This window comes from Portunus trituberculatus, chromosome 23 (assembly GCF_017591435.1).
Source record: "Portunus trituberculatus isolate SZX2019 chromosome 23, ASM1759143v1, whole genome shotgun sequence".
In the NCBI taxonomy this organism is placed as follows: Eukaryota; Metazoa; Arthropoda; class Malacostraca; order Decapoda; family Portunidae; genus Portunus; species Portunus trituberculatus.
In genome coordinates this window covers 10,717,270-10,741,157 of record NC_059277.1, presented here as the reverse complement: position 1 = coordinate 10,741,157, position 23,888 = coordinate 10,717,270, and the positions used below count along the sequence as shown (strand labels likewise).

General features: G+C 43.2%; 2 protein-coding genes across 4 annotated transcripts in view; one reads left to right on the top strand and one right to left on the bottom strand.

Annotated features, from left to right (window-relative positions):
• Window positions 1-23,888, top strand: part of LOC123507679 — a 367,512-nt gene that overhangs the window by 36,626 nt on the left and 306,998 nt on the right. The window lies entirely within an intron of this gene.
• Window positions 17,759-23,888, bottom strand: part of LOC123507675 (protein O-linked-mannose beta-1,2-N-acetylglucosaminyltransferase 1-like) — a 7,503-nt gene continuing 1,373 nt past the window's right edge. The window contains exons 2-13 of one of the 3 annotated variants that reach the window (XM_045260789.1): window positions 22,295-23,342; window positions 21,848-22,054; window positions 21,528-21,750; window positions 21,304-21,449; window positions 21,004-21,217; window positions 20,762-20,885; window positions 20,428-20,626; window positions 20,154-20,338; window positions 19,886-19,994; window positions 19,704-19,778; window positions 19,452-19,561; window positions 17,759-19,131 (exon numbers count right to left, since the gene is read on the bottom strand). In XM_045260789.1, coding sequence (XP_045116724.1) covers window positions 18,954-19,131; window positions 19,452-19,561; window positions 19,704-19,778; window positions 19,886-19,994; window positions 20,154-20,338; window positions 20,428-20,626; window positions 20,762-20,885; window positions 21,004-21,217; window positions 21,304-21,449; window positions 21,528-21,750; window positions 21,848-22,054; window positions 22,295-23,305 — 2,781 coding nt within the window. In that variant the 5' untranslated portion in view covers window positions 23,306-23,342 and the 3' untranslated portion in view covers window positions 17,759-18,953. Of the gene's footprint in view, window positions 19,132-19,451; window positions 19,562-19,703; window positions 19,779-19,885; window positions 19,995-20,153; window positions 20,339-20,427; window positions 20,627-20,761; window positions 20,886-21,003; window positions 21,218-21,303; window positions 21,450-21,527; window positions 21,751-21,847; window positions 22,055-22,294; window positions 23,668-23,888 lie in introns of those variants that run through there. The other 2 variants (XM_045260788.1, XM_045260790.1) reach the window with 2 other exon arrangements.

Here is a 23,888-nt window from a genome sequence, read left to right as displayed (position 1 = left end):
AAGGAAACAAAAGAAATAACGAAGAAAATGAAAAAAAAGAATTGAGGAAACAGGATATAAGAAAAGAAAAAAAGAAAAGGAAAGGAGAGAATGAAAAATGGGAGATGGATGAAGGAAAGAGGAATGAAGGAAGTAAGGGTAAGCAAGGGGAAGAGTATGGGGGAGGGAAGAAAGGGGATAAGAGGAGGGGAAGGTGACAGCTGCACTAACAACGGCTTTTATGGTGTAATTGCGTCGTTATGTCGTTTTGGGAGAATGGTTTGCTGACAAAACCTCAAACGTGTCTATACTAAGAATCACACACACACACACACACACACACACACACACACACACACACACACACACACACACACACACACACACGAGAAAGAAAGAAAGAGGTATGGGGTCACTATATGATTGTGTAAAAATTAAGTATACATTTTCAGCTTAATCATCATCACCACCACCACCACCACCATCATCATCATCATCATCATCATCATTATCTCCATCACTATCATCACTATCAGCACCAGCAGACTTAATAATTTAACACAAGGTTAGCAGAATTTCGAGGAAGGGAATTATTGCTGATTTACTGGCCATGAAAGGAGGAGGAGGAGGAGGAGGAGGAGGAGGAGGAGGAGGAGGAGGAGAGGAGGAGGAGATGGACGAAGAGGAGGAAGAGGAAAGAAGGAAGAGACTAGGAAGGGTTGTTAAAGAAGAGAAGGAATGATGGAGAATGTCGAGGAGGAGGAACATGAAGAGGAGGCGGAGGAGGATGAGGAGGAGGGAGAAGAAGGAGGAGGAAACTGAGGAAAGAAGGAAGAGATGACTGGTCGTTAAAGAAGAGGAAAAATTATGAACAGAGAGAAAAAGGAGGTGAAAGAGGGAGAAGAGGAGGAAAAGGAGGAGGAGGAGGAGGAAGAGGAATAGTAAGAAGAGGAGGAATGCGAGGGGAAGAAACGGAGAAAAGAACGCAGAAACTGAGAGGAGGAAAAAGGAAGAGGAAGAGGGTAGAGGAAAAGAAGATGAGGAGGAAAAGAAGAAGAAAGAGGAGATGGAAGAAAAAATGGAAGAGATGAGATGGGGTATAAGAAAAAACAAAATTATGTAAAGCGAGGAAGATAAAGAGAAGGAGGAGGAAGAGGAGGAGGAGAAGGGGGAGGAGGAGAAGAAAGAAGGAAGAAGGATTAAGGTAAGACGCTCGTTGTTAAAGAAAAAGGTAAAAATATGGTAAACGAGAAGGAAGAGGAAAATGAAAAGGAAAAGGAGGAGTAGGAGAAGGAAGAGGAGGAGGAGGAGGAGGAGGAGGAGGAGGAGGAGGAGGAGGGAGGAGAAGAGGAGAATGATGGATGGGTTGCAGAGGAAAATGATAAAAATATCTAACTATTAATAAGTAGAATAAAACACTTATCATATTTTTGACGCTAATTAGTCATTCTTCTTCTTCTTCTTCTTCTTCTTCTTCTTCTTCTTCTTCTTCTTCTTCTCACTAGAGCGAAAAGAATGACTTTATTATTATTATTATTATTATTATTATTATTATTATTATTATTATTATTATTATTATTACTATCATTATTTTTATTACTATTATTATTATTACAGGTTAAACCTCCCAAATCTAGAATTTCGTAATTCGGCAAATCCTATAATCCGGCATGATTTTAATTTGCCAGAATAAGTTAAATAATGTAAGTTTGTCGGAACGCCGCTGTGATTGCCGGCAAGCCAGGCAGGTCAGTCAGTACATGTCCCGCCGCCGCGTGCATCCATTTGCTAACGGAACATCTCATGTGTTTGCATTTTTTTTATGATATTTCGGTAATAATTGCCCCTAAATATGGCTCCCAAGCGATCAGGAAGTGACAGTGTTGTTAGTGAAGCTAAGAAGCGCAAACGTATGACAATATCAATACAACAGAAAGTGGACTTGTTGAGAAAGCTGGATAAAGGTGTCTCAGTGCGGGCCCTGTGCCAGCAGTGCAATATTGGGTCATCAACTGTGTATGATATTAAGAAGCAGAAAAATCAAATTCTTAAGTTTTACAGCGAGTCTGAGAGTAAGAAGACCACGGGCGTTCGTAAAACACTTAGGGAGGCGTAAAGCAATGATTTAGATAGTTCTCTCATACATTGGTTGAAGCTTTGGCGAAATGGTAACGTTCTCGTGCCTGGTGAAATGATGAGAGCGCAGGCAAAAATATTCCACAAAGAGCTTCATTCTGCAGCATGAGTGTGAATATTCTCAGGGATGGTTGCAGAAGTTTAAAGAAAGGCATGGAATTAGTTTACATCGAATATGTGGTTAGAAGTCTAGTGCACATAAGGACGCAGCTGATAAGTTTATTGCATACGAGAAACTAACCCCAGAGCAGGTAAACAATGCAGACGAAACAGTTTGCATATTTACTTGTACAGTTAATATATATCATATTAAAACACTGTCACAGTCATAATGCAGGTGTTTTAGGGTGCTTACTTATAGAACACCTGTACTCCGAATTTTCGTAATCCGGCAAGCCCCAGGTCTGGCAGTTGCCGGATTTGGGAGGTTCAACCTGTATTGTCATTATTACTGTTGTTATTACTACTATTATTATTATTATTATTATTATTATTATTATTATTATTATTATCATTATTATTATTATTATTAATTTCATTGTTGTTGTTGTTATTCATGTATGTTTTCTCTTCTTTTCAGGTATGTCTGTTTGATTTCTCGCCATGTATAGAAACGAGTGTAAGTATTATACTGCTACTACTACTACTACTACTACTACTACTACTACTACTACTACTACTACTACTACTACTACTACTTCTACTTCTACTACTACTACTACTACTACTACTACTACTACTACTACTACTACTACTACTACTACTACTACTACTACTACTACTACTACTACTACTACTACTACTACTTAATGTCCTTTCTTGCTCTTGTCCACCACCACCACCACCATCACCACCACCACAATCCCTAAGGTTCCAATCACCTCAAATCTTTGGAAGTGGATTGTTTCAGCCTTCGAGAATCAATATTTGGAAGCAATTTCAAGTCTCTCTCTCTCTCTCTCTCTCTCTCTCTCTCTCTCTCTCTCTCTCTCTCTCTCTAAGCCAAATAAAAACACGTAGGATTGATACAGATTTGTGTGTAGAGAACAGAGACACCATCTAGCGGCAGGGAATGACAACATGACCACCGCCACCACCACCACCACCACGACAGGATACCGCCAACTTTGTCTATGTATCATTAAGGACTTTATGATGAACAGACCACGCGGTATACTCAAACAGAGACAGACATACAGACGGACAGACAGACCAGTGTGTTAATTTCGTATGCAGTGTTGAATTTGTAGTAATGCAAGTTGCCTCACATGGTTTGAATTCGAGAGATAATCTGGTATCTCTCTCTCTCTCTCTCTCTCTCTCTCTCTCTCTCTCTCTCTCTCTCTCATCCGATATACACACAGTCAACTCATTCCTTCTTTTCAGACATCTACTTTATTTTCCATTGACTGGTTTGGTAATGGAAGAACAAAGGCGAGAATGTAATATTAAAACCACACAGTGTAGTCTTTGTCAGCCTACGCACACACACACACACACACACACACACACACACACACACACACACACACACACACACACACACACACACACACACACACACACACACACACACGCCACAATGCACCGCTATAAATCTCGTATGATACAGGTCATGTGTTTGGGAGTAATTAATTAAGGAAGCCATGCAAAGGTGGAGGTGACAGGTGCGCCGCTCTGGGATGGAGAAAAATATCGAAGCCACCCATCAATCAGGCCCCCCAGCCCCCCAACGACGTGACCTCGTTTTCTTTGGCAGCGGTGGTACGTGAGGCGATGCGTTAATGATACAGTCATCATCATTTCCTTCTGTTTTTGCAAGGCTATGATGGGTTTTCAAGGCACTTATGAACTCTTGTGTGTCTGGTAAAAGTTGTGTTTTCCTGCGTTTCCTGGAAGATCTTGCTTTTGGTGTATCTTTCATAAGCCCCTCAGTATTGGAAGGCATTTTTATCATGAAGTTTTTGTATGATTAGACGATGTTATTTTCATTAGAAGGGGTCTATGGAGGTCAAAAGATTAGTGGCTAGAGTCTTCGCTATTTTGATTTCCACATAAGTTATTGAAGCTATATGAAATCACCAAATAGTAAGCAGAATATATATGAAAACGCGTCTTTGTACTGAAAGGATTAAGCTATTTGGCTGTCCTATATATTCTGAAACACATCTATTCAATCTCTGACTACATTTAAAAAGCTATAGTTGAAATGCCACGAGTTTTTGAGGGTATATTTACGGGTGTAGAGACGTATTAATGTGATCACTGTGTTATCAAAAGGAGAAACAGTCATGCGAACCCGGCCTGTCATCTCTGTGGCTTTTGAAAACAGTGGAGGTGACAAAGAGGCAATAACACGTGTATGCTTGACTTCTCTTTGTAGCTTCCCTTGTTTTATTTTCTTATGTTCATCAAGATCGACTGAACAAACGAACTGCCACCGAAACTATTGAACTACCAAACTATCTTCCTAACAAGCGCCTCTGATCACGTGATATAAGTGGAAACGTGTGAAGGAAGGAATCCACCAATGAGAGCGAAGAGAGTGACGTCACGCGTAATATTTTTAACAATCACGTAGCTTTCCCCTCCACCTCTCCTCTCCATCTCTTTCTCTGTGCCTATAGAGGGGTTGGTGGAGGCTGGAGGAGGAGGATGTGGTGGTGGTGGTGGTGGTGGTGGTGTCGCCGGCTCGCCTCGCTCCGTCAGTAGCCATTTGAAGTATTGACAAGAGGTTTGTATTGAAGGATCGCGTCGTGAAAACTACGTATTGTGTTGATTTTGCGTTTTCTTTGTGTGTGTGTGTGTGTGTGTGTGTGTGTGTGTGTGTGTGTGTGTGTGAGTGTCAATTATTTTGGGCTGAAACGAGTGTGCTTGTTTTTAGTGTTTTGTTAACTTGACGAAAGGCAGAAAAAAAAAAAAAGAAAGAGGAGAAGAATAAAATCATAGAAGGAAAGGAGTGAAGATTCGTAAACTTTCCTTTTTTTTTATGGTTTACATATTTAACGTAGATTTCAAGCATTTAGCCACTTGACACTGATAAAGGAATAAAGAGACACAAATATGAAAAGAACGTTATAGAGTTAAAGACAGTATGTGCCTTGTAACATAAACCATTGAACACATCTCTTTCTTTCTCACCTTAAGTTATCTGATCTTGAGAAAAAAAATGAATCAGGTTGGAGAGAGAGAGAGAGAGAGAGAGAGAGAGAGAGAGAGAGAGAGAGAGAGAGAGAGAGAGAAATTTAGAAAGACGGGTTAAGTCCTTCATCAGCGACTTGTATTTGAAACTTGTGTACATTTCCAAGGTGTGAACTTCAAATTATCTGATCTGAGGGCTGGACTAACCAAGAAGACGAGAAAAGAAGAGAAAGGCGGTGAGGAAGAGAGTTTGAGACCGGAGTAACAAAGAAGAAAAAAGGAAACAAACGAAGAAAAATAGAAGTGGGGAGAAGGAAGACTCAAGGAAGAAGAGGGAAAAAAGCAGAAAAGGAAAAGAAGAACGACTCACCACTGAAATAGCGAAAAGAAAAGAAAGTAAAAGAAAAACAGAAGGATAGAACTCAAGGCAAGAAAGGAGGAGGAAATAGTAGCGGAGCAGAAAAGAAAAGAACATAACTCGAAACAGGAATAACAAAGAAAATAAAACACGACAAAGGAGGAGAAATAATGGAAGAAAGTAAGTTACACGAGCAGCACCAAATCAAGTCTTTTAAGGTGAGAGTCTTCGTCCTTCACATGCCCAAATTCCAGTCAGGGTCGTGGTGTACAAAAGTTTAGGTCGGTGAGAGTGACTAGAGGAACAAGGGCGTGGGTATGTGGGATATAGAGACTAACTTTGAATAATACAGGGTTTCAAGATGAATAAGAGTAGGGATATGTATAGTAAAGAGACGAATAGAACGGACTCAGTAATCATGTTGGTTCTGAGTCAATGGATAGCTTTAAAAGAAGATTAGATGGATGGGGATGATAGATGGAATTAAGTAGCACTGATCCTACAGGGACTGCCCCTTAAAGGTTTTACAGCCTCTTGCAGCTTCCCTCATTTTTTATGTTCATGTGTTGTAAATTTAGAGAGTAAGTTAATGGAAAGGGCTCAAAGTACTAAGAGCGTGAGTATGTGAGATGTAGACGAGAAAAACTTTGAATAACAGAAGGCTTTTTTAAAGATTACTAAAACTAACGGTTTGTAGCTTGGTGAAGGCACATTAAAACTCCAATCAGGAAAAAATTGACTCTCAGATAGTGTGATGGATGACTGGAATATATTATCAGGTGGATAGGGTAACGTTAAGTCAATGGACAGAAATGATAAGTAGGTACAGTACGTATTACTGTTTGTGTAATATTGGGGACTGCCACCTATAGACTTACGGCATACTGTTGCTTCCCTTGTGTGTATACTCATGTTTTATGCTGACGTGTATCAGTGATCAGTATATTGGAATTTTTCTTGCTATTTGATCTTACAGTGGACCTTAGTGTATTAACATGTGGTATAAATATGAAAATAAAAAATATATTTTTGTGAAGTTAGATAGCGAAAAAAAAAAAATAAATAAATAAAAATGTGATATAAGAATGCATGAAAAGAAAATATGGTATGAATATTGACAAAAAGAAAGTATGATAAAGATTAATAAGAATGACTATTAAAAATAAAAGATATGATATAAGAATGACGAGAGGGAGAAAATGAAATAAACGTCCCCCCAAAGAAAAACGGGAAACGATTATGACTAAAGAGAGAATATAGAAAACGGTATGAGTATGACCACTGGAAAAAAAAGTAAATAGATAAAGTGGCAAAATTATAACGAGTGAAAAGTAAGAAAAAATAGCAAAAGGAAACAAAACAAAAAGAAAGCACCTCAGCTTCCTAAAAGCGTATCGTTGAGGGCGCAAAGTTACTAATCTCTCTTCAAACTTCCCACGCTGCTAACTGGATCTCTCTTGGTATGCCTCGTGCACCAACCAGGCCAGCCGTCCGTGCTTGTGTTAAGGGGTCACGTGCGCCCCTGTACGGCCTTGTGTGGCGCCTCACGTGCGGAGAATGGCTGGCAGAGGCTGGCTGGGGATGGCAGGGGCTGGCTGGAGATGTTAGGTTGAGTATGTATCCTGTCCACGTCATGTATTCTATGTGTCGCTTTCACTTCACCCTAACACAGCACAGGAAGCGTTAGTCAGTTCAGGTTAGGTTAGGTTAGATTGGTTGTTTTGGGTTAGGTTAGACTGAGTTAGTTTGGGTAAGGGTGGGTTAGGTTAGGTTAGAGTCCGTTAGACTGAGTTAGGTTAGGTTAGGTTGGGTTAGGCCAGGTAACGTTACATTTGAGTTACGTTAAGTCTGGTTTATTTTTTATTTGTTTGTTTAGTTTAGGTTGGTTTGAGTTAGGTTAAGTTAGGTTAGGTTAGGTTAGATTGCATTAGGTTAGTTTGTTTGTGTTTTGGTTAGGTTAAATTATAAGACATCTATTGAGTACACACAGACGGTAAGCTTTCCTACATGCACTGTTTACTTAGATTTTGTTGAACACTTAGGACGATTTCATAACTAGGGTAAATCAAACCACTTTATCATCACTACGAGGAAAGTTACGCAAAACCAACATTTAAAGAAAAGGAAAGACAGAAAAAACAACATAATGAAGGCCAGCAATGCGTGAAAATCTGGCAATAGAAAATAAATAAAAACTACAAAGGGATAAAATGAAAAAAAACCCCCACTATAAAAGAACAAAGGAGGAGCGGCAGTAATGAAGTGGCTTGCAATCACGGCCTTTTCCTGCTGTCAATTAATCGAGCTAATTGGAGGATAAAGGCGAGCGAATTTTCTTTTTTCCTTTTCTTTCACTTTTCCTTTGCAATTTCCACGTCTCGACCTGCCCGTCCACCGCCGACTAGGATAATTAATTAGTGTGATTAGTAAGGTGTGTGAGCCCCGTAAGGTATGGTGAGGTACAGTGCGTGCGTGTGTGTGTGTGTGTGTGTGTGTGTGTGTGTGTGTGTGTGTGTGTGTGTGTGTGTGTGTGTGTGTGTGTGTGTGTTAGGTTGGGTGGGTGGTGAGGTGCAGATCGGGCGTAGTAAAGTCTATAGGATTAGATTGAGGAGAATAAAAGGAATGGTGTTATATAAAAAAAAAATACAGGTTTCTGAAGGTATTATACATGATTACGAAACGACAATGTGGGCTCTTGTACTTTTTATGAGAGAGAGAGAGAGAGAGAGAGAGAGAGAGAGAGAGAGAGAGAGAGAGAGAGAGAGAGAGAGAGAGAGAGATGGTGATGGTAAGGGATACAGGACTTAATGCAAGTAAGGGTGGGATATGTATACGTGTGTGTGTGTGTGTGTGTGTGTGTGTGTGTGTGTGTGTGTGTGTGTGTGTGTGTGTGTGTGTGTGTGCCTGTCTGTCCAGCCAATCAGAACGTCCTGCTGACAATCATGCATTAACGTCTGTCTGTCCCTCCCTGTGTGTGTGTGTGTGTGTGTGTGTGTGTGTGTGTGTGTGTGTGTGTTTGTGTGGACCCGTATCAATGTCTAATTATGAAGACCATCTGCAGAAGTGTGTGTGTGTGTGTGTGTGTGTGTGTGTGTGTGTGTGTGTATGCACGCGCGAGTTTCTTTGTCTATAAGCTGTTGTGCCATATGATGTAGTATGAGACGTGTGTGTGTGTGTGTGTGTGTGTGTGTGTGTGTGTGTGTGTGTGTGTGTGTGTAAGTTGCGGGAGCGTATGAAAGTTTGAGAATGTAGTTTTATGTGTACTTGTGTGTATCGATTACTCTTGTGAGTGTTTGTTTGTTGACACACACTGATTGAAGTGTGTGTGTGTGTGTGTGTGTGTGTGTGTGTGTGTGTGTGTGTGTGTGTGTGTGTGTGTGTGTGTGTGTGTGTGTGTGTTTTCTTGTATATACTCACACAACAGTATCAACAACATCGCCAACAACAAAATCTTCCACTATATTTTCATGAACTAACAGGAAGTACACTTTTCAAAATCCATAAAGTAATTTCTTTTCTGCAAATCTGTTGTTTTTCCATCTCAGCCAAGAACAATTATTGACTCAGCCATAATTCCGATAGACATCTTAATTTTATGAGTAAATATGCTGTTTCTTTTTGCATTTCCTTATATTAATTTCACTATTCGTATTCTGGTTACAATTTTTCTTTATCAATTCTGTGATTGTTGTAATTATTTGTGTCAGTATTAGCATTTTATTTTCATTTTAGATATTTTATTTCTAGTTTTTATTTATTCATTTTCAAAGAGAAAACGCAAAGAAACATGAAGGAAGAACAAACAGTGGTAGGCTCATTGCTTTTTTCCTAGAGAGAGAGAGAGAGAGAGAGAGAGAGAGAGAGAGAGAGAGAGAGAGAGAGAGAGAGAGAGAGAGAGGATATCAAACCGAGGGGAAAGGAAGGGATGAAATAGGGATGGGGAGAGGATGGGGGAGGTGGGAGTGGGGTGAAGGACAGAGGGAGGGAGAGGGAGGAAGAGGGAGAGTGAAAGGGAGAGGTGGGGGGAGAGGGTGTCATATCTGGACCTCCCTAGCAGCTTGAGTCACTTAATCCTCTCTCTCTCTCTCTCTCTCTCTCTCTCTCTCTCTCTCTCTCTCATAATGACAGTAACAAAAAGCAAAGAGAGAGAGAGAGAGAGAGAGAGAGAGAGAGAGAGAGAGAGAGAGAGAGAGAGAGAGAGAGAGCTTGTATTTTATCATTGTCATTATTACCACTTATCATTATTATTCATATCTTTATCAACATTATTTCCTTATATTGACCAATTTACTACAATTTTTCGTTACCAGAGAGAGAGAGAGAGAGAGAGAGAGAGAGAGAGAGAGAGAGAGAGAGAGAGCCGAATGTTCTGAGCGAGAAGAAACACTGGCTGGCTGCTGTTGCTGGTGTGAGGGGAGTGACTGAGTGAGTGAGAGAGAGAGGGGAAGGCGCGAGTGTGGGTGGTGGTGGTGGTGGTGAGGGGAAGGGCGCAGTGTTGTGTGGTGTGCTCGAGTGAGGGGACACGGGTAGTGGTGGTGGTGGTGTGTGTGAGGGGAAGAGAGAGAAAGTGCCATAGAAGAGATGAAGTGAAGGGGAAAAGAAAAGAGATACAAAAAAGAGAGAGAGCGAATGATAGAGCAAAGATGAATGAAGGGGAAAAAGAGAAAGACAGGAACAATGTGCGAAGGAAGATGAACTAAGGGAAAGGAGAGAAGAAAGAGAGAAAGGAAAAATGTGGAACAGAGAAAAAAAAAAAACGAAATAAGAAAAGGAGAAGAGAGGAAATAAAAAAGTGAGAAAGAGAAGAAAGAAATGAATGAAAAATAGAGAAAGAGAGTGACAAAAATAAACTAAGAGAGGAAAAGAGATGATGATGCTCGTGATAGTGATGATAGTGATGGCAGTGACCAGCGACCCAGGCAGGAACACAGTGAAAAATATAGTGATAAAAGGGAGTGAAAAAAACTGAAGCTGTGACGAATAGTTACAAAAAGAGTTAAATAGTCAATGAATGAATGAAGTCACGCATAAAGATGAAGAATCGTGATAGTGAACGATAAGAATGCTTTGATATTAAGACAGAATTTTCATCGTACATTGTTTCCATAAAGATAAGAAAGCACGTGAGATGAACTTGCTTTGGATAAGAGTAGTCAGTCATATTTAGAGAGACAAATAGTGACAGATAGATAAGTATATAGACACAAAGATAGAGTAAGATCAGTAGACAGCTAGACAGATAATAGATCAAAGCAACCAAATTCAAAGATGAATTGATAAATAGACAGATAGAAGGACAGATGAACAATAAAAAGAGGTAGACAGACAAACAGACAGGCTGACAGAGAGGGACAAAAAAAAAAACTGATTTAAAAGCGCATGTGTAATTAAATAGATAAATTGAAAAGAAGAGAAGGATAGACAGAAAATAGACAGTTTGAGAAATAGATAAACAAATAAATAGACAAACTAAGGTACATATAGACAGATACAGGAGTAGATAGACAGGAAGACAGGCAGATAAGCAAAAAGAAAGAAGCGATAATACATAAATAAACGTCTAGAACAAACACAAGCAGGAAGATGAATAGACAGATAGAGAGGCAACGAGAGACTAAACAGAAGAGCGGACAGGAAGACAGGCAGACAGGAATGCAGGAGAGCAAAAACGTAACGCAAACAGACATCAAACAATTCTGGTAACTGACTCAAGTGTATTTCATCTTTATTAGTCACGAAAAGACCAACCTTGGGCGAGCGGAGTACAGAGAGAGAGAGAGAGAGAGAGAGAGAGAGAGAGAGAGAGAGAGAGAGAGAGAGAGAGAGAGAGAGAGTAAACTAAAGATACGTTAATAGATAGACGAAAAACAAACAGACAAACAAACAGACAGACAATGAGAGACTATGCTAAAGAGACCAAGATAAGAAAAAAAAAATAAAGAAGAAAAAACATGTAGAGAAATGAAAAAAAGTACAAGCAAATACAGACACACAGGAGAGACAAACACACATAAAAAAAAAAAACGATAAGAATAAAAGAAAACAAACAAGTAGAAAACAATAAGAACAATACGAGAGAGAGAGAGAGAGAGAGAGAGAGAGAGAGAGAGAGAGAGAGAGAGAGAGAGAGAGAGAGAGAGAGAGAGAGAGAGAGAGAGAGAGAGGGAAAAGGAAACGAACAAAAAAGGATAAGAAAAATAATCATAGAAGAAATAAACATTTATCTCTACCTTTGGGCTAATTTTCTTGGCACTGTTAGGGAACTGGCAACGGAGTGGGCCTTTTTGTTTATCCTTTTGTTGCCCTTCGCCAGTGTTTTCCTCTTACATAAAAAAAAAACCCAAAACAAAACAATAAAACAGATGAACAGACAGACAGACACAAACAGAAGACAGCGGCAGACGTTCGTAAGGGAAGTTCTCTTAAGTGGACAGGAGGGAAGCGTTGTCTCCCTCTGACTAATTTGATAACAATGGGAGGAGCAAGTGGCATAACCCCTGCTAGGAGGAGGCGATGGGTTGGGGGCATAGGAGGGGCTAAGGAGGAGGAAAGAATTAGTGAAGTGAGGGTTAGAGAAGGGAAGGAGTAGAGGGAGAAAGGAGAAGAAATGAAAGAGTGGAGAAGAGAGGGGAGGAGAGGAGAAGAGAGGAAAGGAGGAATGAAGCGTGTGACAGGGTGAAATTGAGAATGAAGGGAGTAATAAGAGACAGAATAAAGAAGACAGATAGGAAAAGAATGAAATAGTGAATAACAGAAACAAGAGGGGGAATGAAATAGAATGGGAAATTAGAAAGAGTGTGTGAGAGGAGGATGAAGAATGAAAGTTTACAGGATAGGAAGAGGAAAAATTAAGAACGAAGGAGAGAATAGGACACAGGAGAGAAGAACTGAGTGTGTAATAGGATAAATTGAGGAATTAAAAGGACACGAGAGAGAAATCAAGAGAAGAAGGATGGAATGCAAAACAGAGAGAAATTAAGAATGATAGAGATTATAAGTAACATGAATAAAGGAGAGAGAAGAGAAAGAAAAGAAAGAATGGAATGCCTTACAGGGAGAGAAATAAAGAATAAGAGAAGCAAGAAAAGAAAGAGGAAGCATGACTAGGAGAAACTGAGAATGAAATAAGGGAATAAATAGGACAAATAAGGAAGACATGGAGAGGAAGATTAGGGTAAGTGGTAGGAAGGAAGGAATAAAGAAAGAAGGAAGTAAAATAAGTAAGAGATGAGGATGAGAGAATAATGTTAGGAAAGAATTAGAGACAGAACAAAATAAGCGATAGGAAGAAGAAATAGAATAATAAAAGAGTGAATAGGAGAAACCAAGAACGAAAGGAGGGAATAAATACAACGAATAAAAGAGGAGAAGATAAATGAGTGAGATAGAGGGAAGTAAAGAAGAATAGTAGATAAAGATAAGGAGGACTAGAAGAAGGAAAAAAAAGAGGAAAAAAGTAAGAAAATAAAAAGAAAGATATATGAAAAACAGGTTACACTAAGAGAAAGTAAAAAAAAGAAAACGGAACATAGGAAGGACAGATAAAGATGGGAGATAGGTAACAGAAAGAGAGAGAAAGATAAAACAAGATATTCACGAAGGAAGATAGGAAAGAAGGAAGGAAGGAAGGAATGACGATAAGCATAAGAATAGATAACAATGAAGACAGAAGAAGAGGAAATAGAGGAAATGGAAACAGCGGAAGAGGAAAATAAGGAAAGACAAGGAAAATTTACTGTGCAGAGCAGAGCAGAGAGAGAGAGAGAGAGAGAGAGAGAGAGAGAGAGAGAGAGAGAGAGAGAGAGAGAGAGCAGAAGGAGCACTAAATGATGGGGAATGAAGGACGGGGCGGAACATGAGAGAGAGAGAGAGAGAGAGAGAGAGAGAGAGAGAGAGAGAGAGAGAGAGAGAGAGAGAGAGAGAGAGGTGCTGGCGAAGGAAACAAAAATGTGACGGTCAAGGAGCAGAGAGAGAGAGAGAGAGAGAGAGAGAGAGAGAGAGAGAGAGAGAGAGAGAGAGAGAGAGTATAATAAAAACCAGCAAAAAACGCATTATTACCATCTTCTCCCCATTAATCTCTCAGTTACTCAACATACCAACACACTGGAGAGAGAAAGAAAAACGACACACAGAAAAAAAAGAACGAAAAGAAAAACCACAGAAGAAAACAAGTCCCTCCTTTGAAAGACACAAAAGAAAATGGATGTCAATACCAAAAAAATTCAAACCGTGTGACTGAGTGAACGCGATATAAAAAAAAAAAACGGAGGTCACTACTTGAAACCTTGCAGAATTCTTAACTCTCATGCACGCCCTCAATGTTTCTTTCCTGCTGCTTCCACCCATGCACTGAGAGGGGCGTCTATTACACCATGGAGGGGCAGGTACTGAAGGAGACGACGGAGAAGGACGCAAGGGTGAAAAGACGCGGGAGTGTGGAGAGGGAGGAGAAAACTGTGAAACGCTGCGGTGGCGTCTGGGAAGACAAGTTTAACGGAGGTAGCGAGAAAGAGAACAGTGATGCGAGAGTTGACAAAGAGGAGGAAGAGGAGGAGGAGGAGTGGCAGCAGATGCAACATAAGAGAAAGAAGAGAAAAACCAAGAAACAACAGCAGAAGAAGAAGAAGAAACAGCAGCAACAACAGCAGGAGCAGCAACCGGGCAAGCATAAACAGAAGGACGGAATCGCTAATGGCAAAAACAGCTTCAGAAGACTCAGGTCAAAGCTCCGCGCCAACAAGAAGGAGAAGAAAGAGGAGGAACTGTTCACTGCCAGGATGGTGGAGGAGGAGAGACAGCTGCTCTTTCAGGTGGGCAGCGGCCTCCCCCCGGTGAAGGAAGTCCTGGTGGTGCCTAGAGAAAGAGAAGGAACCGGGGGAAGAATCAACATCAAAACACCTCCTCCTGAAGAAAAGCTGGAGGAAGAGGTGGAAGAGGCCACTAAAGACTCAACAGTCAAAACCAGTTGGACTCTTCACCCATTCCAGGTTCCAGGAGTCCGCGAAGGAGAGGCTGATCCAGATTCCAGTGATTACGTCGATGCTGCTGAGGTCAGGAGGGCGCTGAGTGGGGGATGACAGGGATTAGCTCTTAGGGAGGGGACGGGAGGGTGAAGGTGGCTAAAGATTGGCATGGGAAGGGAAGAGAAAAGGTGACGGGGACGAAATGTGAAGGGAAACGATAAATATTAGAGAAAATAGAGATAGGAAGATTGGTAAAAGTTGATAGGGATGAATGTTGAAGGGATACGATTAAGGTTAGAGAAAGGGAAGAAGAAAATATGGAAGAACAGGTGATAATAATGAAAAAAAAAAAAAAAAAAAAAAAAAAAATATATATATATATATATATATATATATATATATATATATATATATATATATATATATATATATATATATATATATATATAGTAAGGAGGGTCTAGTAAAAATAAGTACAAAAAATGAAATAATGAAGAGAAATTGAAGAAAATGATAAAGAAAGCATGGAGAAAATTGGATATGAAAATTGGTGATAAAAACGTAAAAGAAAAGTAAACAGTAATGATTAGAATAGAGAGACGAGGAAAATGTGGAAAAAAATGTGTGGCTACTAAAGAAAAAAAAAAGAGAAAAGGAGGAGGGGACGATAAGGTAAAATAAGCAGAGAGAGTAGCAGGGAGGGAACCAGTGAGGATTCTATTGAGGAAGAAGGAAAGGACGCTGCAGTATCTTCTTATTCTATTTAATTTCCTTCCTCTCGGAATGCTGTACTTTTTTTCTTCTTTCTTCAGCTAAACAGGAATTCGAAATCATTTAGTTTGTATGCTGGTCGGGTAAATGTGCCGACTCTCTCTCTCTCTCTCTCTCTCGTACCCTCCCACAAACACACGCACATAACGTTTTTGGAGTCTGACATGGAGAGAGAGAGAGAGAGAGAGAGAGAGAGAGAGAGAGAGAGAGAGAGAGAGAGAGAGTTACATCTGTACCTTGTATCCTTCAACTGCCATGCACGTCTTGACAACCTCGTGCGGTGGCTGATGTGTGTGTGTGTGTGTGTGTGTGTGTGTGTGTGTGTGTGTGCAAAACACACACACACACACACACACACACACACACACACACACACACACACACACACACACACGTTCAATCCCACTGTAACTCTATAGACATAAGTTTTAGAGAGATGTTCGTGGTGTCCTCATTTTTGTACCATACTGAGGGAGGCGCTGACGAAGGCAATCTTAGCATCTGGCGACCTTCAAGTCCTCCTCCTCCTCCTCCTCCTCCTCCTCCTCCTCCTCCTCCTCCTTCTATATGCGGCTTCTGGGTCGTTACAGCATCAAAGGGAGGGAAGCGAAGGGGCGAGAGGAAAAGGAGGAGGAGGAGAAGGAGAAGGAGGAGGAGGAGAAGGAGGAAGGGTCTGGGGTAAGGGTCGGTTTAGGGATGAGAATGTAGTCATGAGGGAAGATGAAGGATGTGAGGCTATGAGGCGTGGAGGGATTAGGAAAGGAGGGGCGAGTGATGAGAGAGAGAGAGAGAGAGAGAGAGAGAGAGAGAGAGAGAGAGAGAGAGAGAGAGAGAGAGAGAGAGAGAGAGAGAGAGACAGAGGGAAGGAAAGAATGGGTAGGGTGAAGATAGAAGGAAGGAGGAGAGCTAAGTAGGCAGGGGAGAAATCAGAAGGAAATAGAAAAAGAAAGAGGACGGAAAGATGAATGAAAAATAAATGAAATGAAAGAGGAAGGGAAAGAAAATAAGGAATACATGAATAATAAGATGAAGATTAGGAGGAAGAAGAAAATGAAAAATGAATGAGAACAACCTATGAAAGAAAGGGAAGAAGGGATAAAGAGGGAAGGAGAAGAGGATGAGAGTAACAGAGAGAGAAAAAAGTTGAAGAGAGGGAAGAAGATGAGAAGGGAGAGGAAGAAAACAAGGATAGTAATTATGGTGAGAGGGAGGGAGAGAGAAACAGATAAGAAAACGGAAAGTAGTAGTAGTAGGAGGAGGAATAGGAGGAGGAGAAGGGGTAGGAGATCATAACCGGGTGAGAGGAGGAGGAGGAGGAGGAGGGGGAGAGGGGACGAGGAAGGGGAAAAGAGGATAATAAGGGAAAGGAAAAGAGAGGAAGGAGGTCTGAGGGAGGAACAGCGGGTGGCCAGGACTGTGATGTCTGATGTTCTATCCATTTGTTTATCCAGCTGAAGCCACTCCTGCCACTCTCCCCGCCAGCACACTCACCTCTCACTGCCTCTCCCAGCGTCTCTCGGCCTCTCCCAGTCTCACCCAGCGTCGCTTAATTTCTTTCAGCCTCACCCTGTCTCATCTAGTCTTGCCCAGTCTTGCCCTTCTTCTCCCAGCCTTACACTGTCTCTCCCAGCCTCACACAGTCACTTCCAGCTTCACACAGTCCCTCCCAGCCTCACACAGTCTCTCCCAGCCTCACACAGTCCCTCCCAGCCTCACACTGTCTCCCCCAGCCTCACACAGTCTCTCCTAGCCTCACATAACTTCTCCCAGCCTTACACAACCTTTCTCAGCCTCATCCAGTCTCTCCCAGCCTTATCCAGCCTCTCCCAGTCTCACACTGTCTATCCCAGCCTTACAAAGTCTCTTCCAACATCTAGCCTCTCCCAGCCTCTTCCAGCCTTATAGAGCCTCTCCAATCCTCACCAAACCTTGCCCTTCGTCTTCCCACTCTCTCTCTCTCTCTCTCTCTCTCTCTTGAATGACGTTAAATAAAGGAAGGAAATAAAAAGACTGGTTATCTTACACTTGTCTGTGACGCGTGACGGAAGCGAGTGTTACGTGAGCCGCGGTGGTGTGGGTGACGGTGTGGTGTGACGCGTAGGTAATGAGGTGTGCAGCAAAAAGTGTCGTGTTGTGGGTGTTGCATTGAGAGGGGTGTTTTTGTTTTGTTTTGTCCCGTTTTCTATGAGTTTTTTATTTTTATTTTATGGGAGACTTGCGTGTTTTTGTACTTATCTATTTTACTTATTTATTTATCTATTTCGTTTTTTGTTTAATTTTTTGTTGTATTTTTCTTTGTTTTGTTTCGTTTTCTTGACGTTACAGCTTTTCTTTTCATCTTTTTCTTTTCCTTTTTTTTTTTTTTTTTTTTTTTTTTTTTTTTTTAGCTGTTTGTGTATTTGCATATTTGTGTATTTCTTTCTCATCCCTCTTATTTTTTTTTCATTCAATTATTCACCTGTTCTCTCATTCACTCACTTATTTCTCTTTCAATGTCAGTATAAGTTTAATTTCTACTTTTATGTTGTGAAAAAAACCACCAACTTTGTATATCTCTGTAAACAATTTTTCCTACAAACTGACAAGAACATTTTTCGTCGCAAGAACTTTAACAATTATGGAGTTCACTATTTTCTTACAATCTCTTTCTTTCACGAGGATTAAATAATGAATTCTTTCCTTCTAGTCCTGCTTATATTAAGGAAAAAGAAGAAAATAGAATTAATAATCTCATAAATATTAAACATCCTACTGGGAAGAGAGAGAGAGAGAGAGAGAGAGAGAGAGAGAGAGAGAGAGAGAGAGAGAGAGAGAGATGGTGGAGGGTGGGGAGATTATGATTTTCTGACCTTTTTCTGACCTTACTAATCTCAAGGTCACTTATCTAGTATCAATATTTCTACAAGAATAGCAAACAGCAATAAAAGTCTCTCTCTCTCTCTCTCTCTCTCTCTCTCTCTCTCTCTCTCTCTCTCATTGAAGTACACGAATTTTCAGTATCAAAAGTTGTTTTTATACCTACCTAAGCCTATAAGAACATGTTTAAACCGACCTAAAGACATTCAATTAAATAAAATGTAAGAACACTACAAACACAGTCATTATATTTCTTTCTCCCTAGTCCCTCTCTTCTCCGCAAAGCTTCATTAAATTCAAGTCTCTCCTTCAAGTGAATCGTTTTCTTTGCAAACATTTAAGAGAGAATTAATGTGATGAGTGACTATAAAATTTCTTCGACACATGGTAGATTTGAAACATCCCGATGTGGTTTTAGTGTTTTGTGTTCTTTTCTCCATGTAGAGTCTTAATAAAGGGAGAGAAAGGGAGATTTGAGGGTTTATGGTGTAAGGAATAATCTAATTGGAAGAAAATGACGGATGTATTATTCTTACTTTTGTTTATTCGATATTATTAACTCCTTTCATAACTGTTTTGTAGTTTTGCTCAAAGATAATTTAGAGAAGAGAGTTAATAGTCCACCTTTCTCTCTCTCTCTCTCTCTCTCTCTCTCTCTCTCTCTCTCTCTCTCTCTCTCTCTCTCTCTCTCTCTCTCTCTCTCTCTCTCTCTCTCTCTCTCTCTCTCTCTCTCTCTCTCTCTCTCTCTCTCAGTAGGTGACTCTGTAGTCCACCAGGTTGGTCAGGGTCACCAGGTCATTCAGGTCGAGGGGCGGCACGCGAATGGAGATGTGTACAGCGAGGTTGGCGCGTCTGAAGGGGTGATGCTCGGCGTACTTACGGTCCTTGGGCGTGGCCTTGTACACGTCTCCCTCGTCGCTCGTCAGGCTGGAGGTGTGACGGACATGTTAGCAGGGAAAGGGTTGAACAATGAGGTAACTGGTGTGAATAGTCAGTAGTGGAGGAATATTGATGTGTTTGTATCATGATAATGCGTTGGTGGTGGTTATTGATAACAAGGAACAAATACATGAAGGATAACTTCATATGAGAAGGGCAATGGCTTAGGGATACAAAACTTATAAAGAAAAATGTCCACTGAGGCGTCAGTCCGTAAAGGAAAGGGCAGAAATACAAAAGTAGAATGCATACATTTGACGCAGTTACGTTACGTATTATTATGCTGATTATGTTCGCGATCGGCTCACCAGAATGGAGACAAAGGGCAGCCCACGATGTACAGCTGGTTGCCGAAGAAGGGGAACGTGTACATAGCCTGCAGGTTCTCGTGTGCGTTGCGGTCATTGAGGCCAAGACACTGCCGAGAGGAGGGAGTGAGGCGGGATGCCTGGGGTGTTGCACACGGTTACTTTTAAAATATTAACTAAGAACGGTTATGGTATAGTTTCCTGCCAGTATTGAGGGGAGGGAATGTGAGGAGGGAAGGGGAATGTACTTACCCGCGCCACCACGAAGTAGGCGTCCGAAGTGTAATTTTTCGACACGTCAATGTATATGACGAAGGTCTGGTTCACCTGTAGGGATACACAAGATCCGTTTATTCATTCACACGGCATTTTGTCTACAGTGTTATGGAGCGTCATGATTTTCTTGAAACAATGGTGACATGGTGACAACTCACCTGGCGTGTGGGCAGCGGCAGCACCTTGCAGGGGTGGTCCGTGAGCCTGACCACCCGCGCTCCGGCGATGGCGTTGTGGTGAGTCTTAATGTAAGGCAGAAGCCGCACCCTGAGAACATGAGGTAGGAGGTATTGTAAGGAGGCTGTGGAGTGGCGGTGTGGTATGTGGTATGTCATGGTGTAATAATGTATTCAATGATGTACAGTGCCACTCTTCGTATATTATTCAGTGCCTCACGCTGAGCGTGAGTGGCGGCGAGAGACTCACCTCTGCAGATCGAGAGTCACATTCTGTAGCGTGTTGAGGGGCCGCCGCCCGTGGTAGAGTGCCTGCTCGAAGCCCGTGACGTGCGCTCCGCCGCCTCCCACGTGCTTAGTGCGCGGCACCTCGGGCACTAGCACGTCCCTGCTGCCCATCACCACTTTGTGCACCCACATGTCCCAGTCCAGACCCTGCACTGACACAAATTTATATTGAAAGGAGTGTCGTCCGGGCTGCAGCCACCAGCCAGGCACCGCGTAATCCCGCCATCCACACTCACCTCCTTCGGGGGTGCCCACTGGAGCACCATCTCCTCGGCCACGCGGCGCCGCACCATCCAGCCGTAGGCGGGTAGGCCGTGTACTCTATATAAGCGGGCGGGGTCGTGCGCAGTGTGATTGTAGGCGTTATAATTGTAGGCATTGACACAGAAGAGCCTAGAATCTTCTTCCAGGAGTGAGGCAGTCTGCTGGAAGAAGCTAGATATATCATTGTCACTGCCTGTGGCTTCTAGGAGCTTCGACAGAAAACAATAAAAGAAAGGAGACAGTGTAGAGCAGGACATGCAAATCATTACAGGTGTAGCTCAGTGACAGGTGTGAAGGGAGACATACGGTATGAAGTCTGGTGCCAGGTCAAGGTCGTCCTCGAGTACGATGATCTTGTCTGCCTTGGGGTGGCGCCTGAAGGCCTGAGTCACCACGTGTCGGATGTGCTCGTTGATGCGTACCGGGGACCCTGTGACGGTACAGCCTGGTACTTACACACACACACACACACACACACACACACACACACACACACACACACACACACAACGTGCTTAATTATTACGTGACCACAAGTGACCTCTGACCTGGCGTGGCGAGGTTTTGGTGCTCCACGAGGGGCACCCTGAGCAGGGCCGCCAGACTGCGCGCCTCGGGGCTGTGACCGTCAACGAAGATCATCACGGGCGTGTCGAGACCCCCGGGGCTCGCCCACAGCTGGCCCAGCTGCCGCACCACGCGGGACAGGCGCCGTGCAGTCACCACCGCCACAGGGATCACTTCCCGCACGGCGTAGGGCACCTGGGACGCGGGTCATTAGCACCTGTGTCACGCGGGGCGCGTTAGTCACTGTATGGCACAAACTAACGAGTTGTAACGAGTCTCACAGGCGAGGCGGGGCGCGGCGACCAGGGCGGCTCGTGGCAGCTGCAGAAGGCGCCGTATCCGTCGTAGGTGCGGCAGAAGGCGGCGTGATCCTCCATGCCAGGCGCCGCGTGCCACACGCATTTTCTCTCTGCAGGAGACAACAATGCTGCCATTATTGGGGTAACCCACAAACTTCACTACCTCCCGTCTCTCCGTTCCTCAGCGCGGCAGCACCCCGCCTCACCTGGCACGCGGGGCACCGTGACACGAGTGGTGAGCGGCGACACGTGGTGGGCTGTGTAGTTGTGGCCTGGCCGGGAAGTGACCAGGACCTCGTGAAGCACACCTCGTCCCTTGTGCAACAGCAGACACCAGGCGTCCCTGTAGGCGAGGCGGTCGGCGAACATTGAACCCATATCCTGCAGGGCCTCCGTTACCTTGTTCCCCAGGAAGGTGGTGAAGTCAGGCTGCGAGGAAGTCAGTGGTCAGCGGGGCAGTGACAGAAAGACTGCGGAATGTGTTGGAATGTATCACACCCCGATAATCTGAGAGGAGGAGCCTCACCGCGCCCGCCACCAGCAACAGGCGGCCGTCCTGGGAGTCCCGCAGTGCCTTCAGAAACATTGCGTCGCTCGTTGCCTGCCACGTGATGAAGGAGTTTGCTGCCGCCACGTGGCCCGTGGTCGGGTGTAGGGACAGCAGGTGTAGGCCGGCGTGAAGGCGTGCATGCCTCTTGCCCCACTGCATGGTGCGATTCAGGTCCTGGTACACCTGCGGGACAACACTGCTGAGAGTGGGCGGCACACACCTGTTTGGAGGGCGTTTGAAGGGCGCCTTTAATGACTATGACTTACATTTACCTGTAGAAGAGAGTTGTAATCCTTCTGTCAATAACTTATATCACGAACACTGACAATTAATAGTTACTTAACCTGACAAAAATGCTGGTGACGCAAGCCTTGTTCTGTCACTACGAGTATAAATGAAATATTGTAAGCAGCGTTGTCTCACCTGAACGCCGTCCACCGCCAGCGTAACACCCGTGACATTGATAGTGATGTCCAGGTGGAGGTGTCCCTGGCCTGAGGATGGCTGGGCGCGGCCGTAGGCGTGGCTATTGGAAGTGTCAATCATGTTGGGGGTCGAGACTTCTGAAGGGGTGGACCTTGAAGGATCGTCAGGGATGCGCATAGATTCTAGGTTTTTATTCGGGATTCCAGTATCTCGACGAGTCCTTATCTCTGCCTTGGTCTGGGGAACGGAACCTGTCTTGCTGTCTGACAGGAGGGACGGTATTGGGAGTGTTGGGGGTGGGGAGATGGGTGATAGAGGCGTGGCGGACAGAGGCGCGGAGGTGCGTGTTGAGGATAAAGACGTGGATGTTGGTGGCGTGAAGGGTGTTGGTGGTGGAGACTTGGGTGATGCGGGTGTGGTGTGCAGGTAGGGAGTCGCTATGTCATGCACGATTGAAGAATGGAAAGTATGAGAATCAGTAGTTTCTGAGACTGTGACGTCTTGGTGTGTGTGGGTATCCTGCGGCTTGGATGTGGATATAAGCGAGGATATGTCCCTCTTCTGCCTTTCGCCTCTGTCCTCCACCTGTCCTCCTGTTCCCTCCTTTCTATTCTCCGTTTCTTCCTGCCCCTGTCCTGCCTTTAACAGCATCTCCTGCGTCACTGGAGCGACTGTGGGGATGTCAGATGTGGAGGCGGTGGAAACTGACACATTGGACACCTTTTCCACATCCTCCTCCACTTGCCCCACCTCACTTTCCACTGCCTTTGTCTTGTTCACGGTTACTGGTGCTGATACGCTAACCTCATCAGTGGAGGTCTTGGAATCATCACACGCCTTGACACCTGTCTTATCTAAGGGCGTAGCTCTGTTGCAGAGTGATTTCTGAAGGCCAAGGTCCCACTGGTTGCTCCGGGACTTTGCAATCAGAAGCACCATGATGAAATAGACCAGGTTGAGAAAGACCACGAACACCATCCGGCGGCCTCGCTTAGACAGAGCCGCCATTGCAGTGTCAGGGTCCGTGGATGTATCCGAGGGTGCCCTGCGATAAGAACATCTGTAAGGACATGGACACGAGCACGGACGCAAGCAATGGGACACGAATAAAAGCTGAAATGTTTAAATGGGAGAATGTCTGTTTTTCTAATGGTCCATAAGTCACTCGAGGGTTTTAAGGACATGACACGAACACAAACCTACAAACTTACGCAAATACAAGGTAGAATGTTACAATATGTAATTTATTTTGTCTTAGTTCAGTGTTAGTGGTTTGTTGATCTAATGAAGGTTGCCTCGTGATAATATCTATAAGGACGATGAACAGAACACAAACACCGACACAAACACGTACACAAACATAAATGGAATATTACAATGGGAATATTTGAACTTCTAGCTCATAATACAAATGGTTTTAGGTCTAGAGTAGGATGCCTTATGGTAAAAAAAAAACAAAAAAACATCCAAATGGACACACGTACACGCACAGTAACACGGACACGCACACGGACACAGACAGGACACGAACACGAGCTGGACCATTGTAATAGGCAGTGTCCCTGCTTTTCGTTCACTTAAGTAATATAAA